The sequence below is a fragment of the Psammomys obesus genome, unplaced genomic scaffold (genome assembly GCF_907164565.1).
Source record: "Psammomys obesus unplaced genomic scaffold, mPsaObe1.curated_primary_1811, whole genome shotgun sequence".
Taxonomy (NCBI): Eukaryota; Metazoa; Chordata; class Mammalia; order Rodentia; family Muridae; genus Psammomys; species Psammomys obesus.
This window is the reverse complement of record NW_026590767.1, coordinates 400,657-405,038: the sequence shown is the minus strand read 5'-3', so window position 1 is coordinate 405,038 and position 4,382 is coordinate 400,657. Positions and strand designations below refer to the sequence as shown.

Sequence of the window (4,382 nt, the reverse complement as noted above, 5' to 3'; positions counted from 1 at the left end):
CCTGTCACACAACCCTGAGAACCTGGATTCAGATCCCCAGTACCCATGCAGGAAGCCAGGCATGAAGGCATGTGCCAGTAACTTCACCATGGGGGTAGAAAAGGCAGAGCCTTAGACCGTGCTAGACAGACAACAGTCTGTGAGCACTAGGTTCAGTGAAGGACTGTCTCAAAAAAAAAAAAAAAAAAAGTACTAATCAGGTCATGGTGGCACACGCCTTTAGTCCTAGCACTCAGAAGGCAGAGGCAGGATTTCTGTGATTTCAAGGCCAGCCTGGTTTCATGGTCTCAATAGGGATTTCCAAAACAGCGAGCATTACATACTGGGACTCTGTCCCAAATGTTCTACATTGTCAAACAAACAAACCCTAAAATAAATAGTAAAGGAAGACACATGATGTTGATCCATCCTCCATATGTGTACATGTAAACACTTTCATAAGCACATACGTGGACACTCCCCTCTTCCACACGCATGCACATGTAAAACTCAACTATGTCATGTGAAGGAAACTTCGTTTTCACACTATTTAAAGATAACTTCCTCTCAACACCACCTCAACCAAAGTGGCTCTGCTTCTGTCTTACAGGCTGCATTACAAGGGTTCTGAAGGAGTCTGCTGCTAATTACATATCTGCTATCACATCATCTCTGTGACCAGAGACGGTTCCCTAGATGCCACCTTACCTCCAGCTCCAGCTCCTGAGGTTCCATTTCAGAAAGTGACAATACAGCAATTTTGGTAACTTTACAGACCTCATGGTCTCCTGGGAGTTTGCCCACCAACGCTTTCTGCCGAATTAAAATAAGCCACCATGGAAGATCTGAAAGAAAAAAAATCTAATGAATGGATTATGTTCACAGAGTGCTGCTGGCCTGGGGGTGAATGACCTAACAGTAACAAAATGTAAAATACACAATAAAGGCACACAAAAACAGTCCCTTAAACAAGAGATGTCCAGACTCACTCAAAGAAATGTAAATCACACAAAAAACACTTGTATCTAGATTTCGGGGAAACAAGAATTCTCATACAGCAGTGCTGGTAGGATATCAAAGACACGCCTTAACTAGAAACACAATTTATGACGCCTGGAAGAACTATTTTATGAGACGATGACCCGAGTGTATTAAGTGAAGAGCTTGGCTGTGTTACTAATGTATGCAACATCGTAACATCGCTGTGCTGCACTATCAGATGCATCCGATGACGTGGCTCCAAAGCATCATAATGGATCTGGGAAATTCCCACTGCCTAGTGATACAATGGCACAGCTCAGTGTGTCACTCATTTTGATTTGTTTGTAGTGACGATGAATTCCGGTTCAATCAAACTTACCAAGCTGTCAGTGGTACAAAAATAACAGTATACAATTATATACAGAACATCAGACTCAACTGAATATACACACTGTGTGGCGTTTGCCACTGATGTATCATGGGAATCTGCTCTGGGGCAGTGGCTCTCAACCTGTGGACGGCAACCCCTTTGGCAAACCTCTATTTACATCTATTTACATCTATTTACATTACGACTTATAACAGTAGCAAACAAAATACAGTTATGAAGTAACAAAGAAAATAATTTTATGGTTGGGGCCAACACACGATGAGAAACTATATAAAGGGTCACAGCGTTAGGAAGGTTGAGACCCAGTGCTTTGGGGGATGATACTGAGAGCTGAGTCCAGGGCTCTGCACAGACACTCTTACTGAGCTGCATCAGCAGTCCTACCTACAATCACCTTTTATTTATTCTCACACTTCCCTTGCCGAGGAACTGGGGTCAGGTCCCAGCACCCACCTAGCTGCCTACAACTATCTGTAACTCTAGTTCCAGAGGATCCGGTAGCCCTTTTGACAGCCACAGGCACCAGGCATATTTCTAGTGAATGTACATACAGGCAAGCAAAACACCTACACACATAACAAAATAATCTAAAGGTTTTTAAGTTTGCTATAAAACATTGCATCAAGATAACGTTGGCATCAGCCTACGTCATACTTGTGTTATATTTACCATAAACTCTGGCCTGAATCAGCAGGCTATGCCAAGTGATTCGTGCTCTATCAAAAGACTTGTATCCTAATAATGGTCCTACAATGAAGAGGTCACTTCACAACCTACTTATGGAACACAGCCCGGTCATTAAGCAAAGCATTCTATATTATGATAATATAAGACATATTTTATTAAATCAAAGTACAAAAAAGTGCAGCAGTCCCTCTTTACTTTCTATAGTTTTAGTCACTTGTGGTCAACTCTAGCCTAGAAGCACCAAATGGAAAATTTCAGAAATAAACAATTGGAACTTTTCAATCTTAGATCAGTAAGGTGGGCTTGATAGTGGTCTGTAATTCCAGTGGCCCAGGATGCTAAAGCAGGAGTACTATGAGATCAAGGGCAGTCTGGGCATCTCAGCAAAGGAAGGGTCCAGGGGACTGAAGAGATGGCTCAGCAATTAAGAACACTGTTCTTGCAAGAGACTCAGTCCCAGCAACTGCAGGCAGCTAATGACCTTCCATAATTCCAGTTCTAAGTGATCCAAACCCTCTTCTGGCCTCATGGGCACTGAAGGGCTCTAGCAGGCCCGAGCACAGCAAACAGGTTTTGCCTTTTACCCTTCTCCCCAATTCCCTCTGCTTTGCTAAACTGTTAGATTACATTCCCAAAGCTAGCCACCAAGGTCTATTCCCTTAATTGGCCACTTCCTTCCCCTGACTACCAAGGTCCAGCTATCAAAGTACTGAAGTCCCCAATCAAAAGCCCCTTTGGCTCACCTAATTAATTTGCTCAAAATTAACCTATTCATCTTAACACAGGGTTTCCCCCTCTTCCTTTATAAACTGCCTATGGGTCATTTCTGTCTCCTCTCTATCCAGAGGCAGTCCTTTGTCCCTCCTGGACAAATACGCCTTCCCCTTCACCCTTGCTCCTTTTCCCTTCTCCCTCATCTTCTATTTCCCATCTGTGTCTCTTATTCTCTGCCCTTTGTCCCTTTGGGGTAAATAAATCTCTTTTGTGCGAAGACCTTGGTCTTGGGGTATCCTGTGCCAATTCCGGTCCTTTCAGCCACTACATGCACATAGTGAACAGACACACATTCAGGCAAGACACACATATGAAATAAAAACAATGTAATTTTTTTTTTTAATTTAAGTAATGACCAGTGAGGTGGCTCAGTGGGAGATTCACATGCCACAAGCCTGACCACTTGAGTTTGATTCCTAGATTCCATGGTGGAAGAAGGATCCGATCCCTGAATGTTGTCCTCTAACGTCCACCATGCTATGTCACACACTCTCTCTCTCACATACATACACACACACACACACACACGCACGCACACACGCATGCATCACAAATAATATAATAAATAAAATTTAAAATAGAAAGACTGGAATAGTAGCGTCCCACTTCAAAAACAAATTAATAAATTGTATGCCACTATTAACAGTGTAATAAAAGCACATTTCATTAACTCTGACTCATGAGCAAACCACCCTTTGTCAAACATGCCCGTGCTGTATATGTTAGCTGCCCATCAGTCATCCAGCCCCCAGCGGGCTCCCACAGCACTGTCCAAGCAGCCCTACACAGAACCCTAATGCTGCTACATGTTTGCTGTCATCTACCTTACTTTAGCTCATTACTGCTAATCTCTTATTAAACCTAATTTGAAAGTTAAACCTTACCAAGGTATTACAATTAGAAAAAAATATAGTACGGCCAGGAGCTGTTTATGACAGGGAGACATTCTAAGAAGCGTGCTGTTAAGTGATCCATGTGAAAACATTATGGGGTGTACTTCCAAACTGAGACAGCTGTGATGCCAACAGGTCATGCTCTTACTGACCACTGTGGCATCTTACTGTTGACAGCACACGACTGTGCACATAGGATATGGTCCTACCTGCCACTTCAGGCATCCACTGAGGATGAAGCATACCTCTCCAGAGAGAAAAGATGTTGAGCCTATGTTGTTCCACCTCCATAAGATGGGAGGTGTGATAACACCATATACATATGTAGATTCATTTAGAAAAAAAACAAGAGGAGAACTAAGCCAGAAGTTAATGCTACTGTTTAATGGAAAGAGGGAAAGTAGAAATGAGGTAGAGAGGGACATAGGAGAATAGGACAGAAAAGAAGAGGGAAGAGTTGGGGCTGGAGAGATGGCTTAGTGGCTGCTCTTGCAGGGGACATGGGTTTGATTCCCAGCATGCATGACAGCTCACAACCATCTGTAACTCTAGTTCCAGGCAATCCAACACTCTCCTCTGGCTTCCTTGAGCACCAGGTATGCACATGGTGCACAGACAGTACACCCACATACATACATACATACATACATACATACATACATACATACATACATACA

The 4,382-nt window shown here is 42.9% G+C and overlaps 1 protein-coding gene across 3 annotated transcripts in view; it reads right to left on the bottom strand.

Annotated features, from left to right (window-relative positions):
- The window catches only part of Inpp5f (inositol polyphosphate-5-phosphatase F), an 87,038-nt gene that overhangs the window by 42,810 nt on the left and 39,846 nt on the right, over positions 1-4,382 (bottom strand). For all 3 annotated transcript variants that reach the window (XM_055608809.1, XM_055608808.1, XM_055608812.1), the window contains exon 3: positions 688-824. In XM_055608809.1, coding sequence (XP_055464784.1) covers positions 688-824 — 137 coding nt within the window. The remainder of the gene's footprint in view (positions 1-687; positions 825-4,382) is intronic.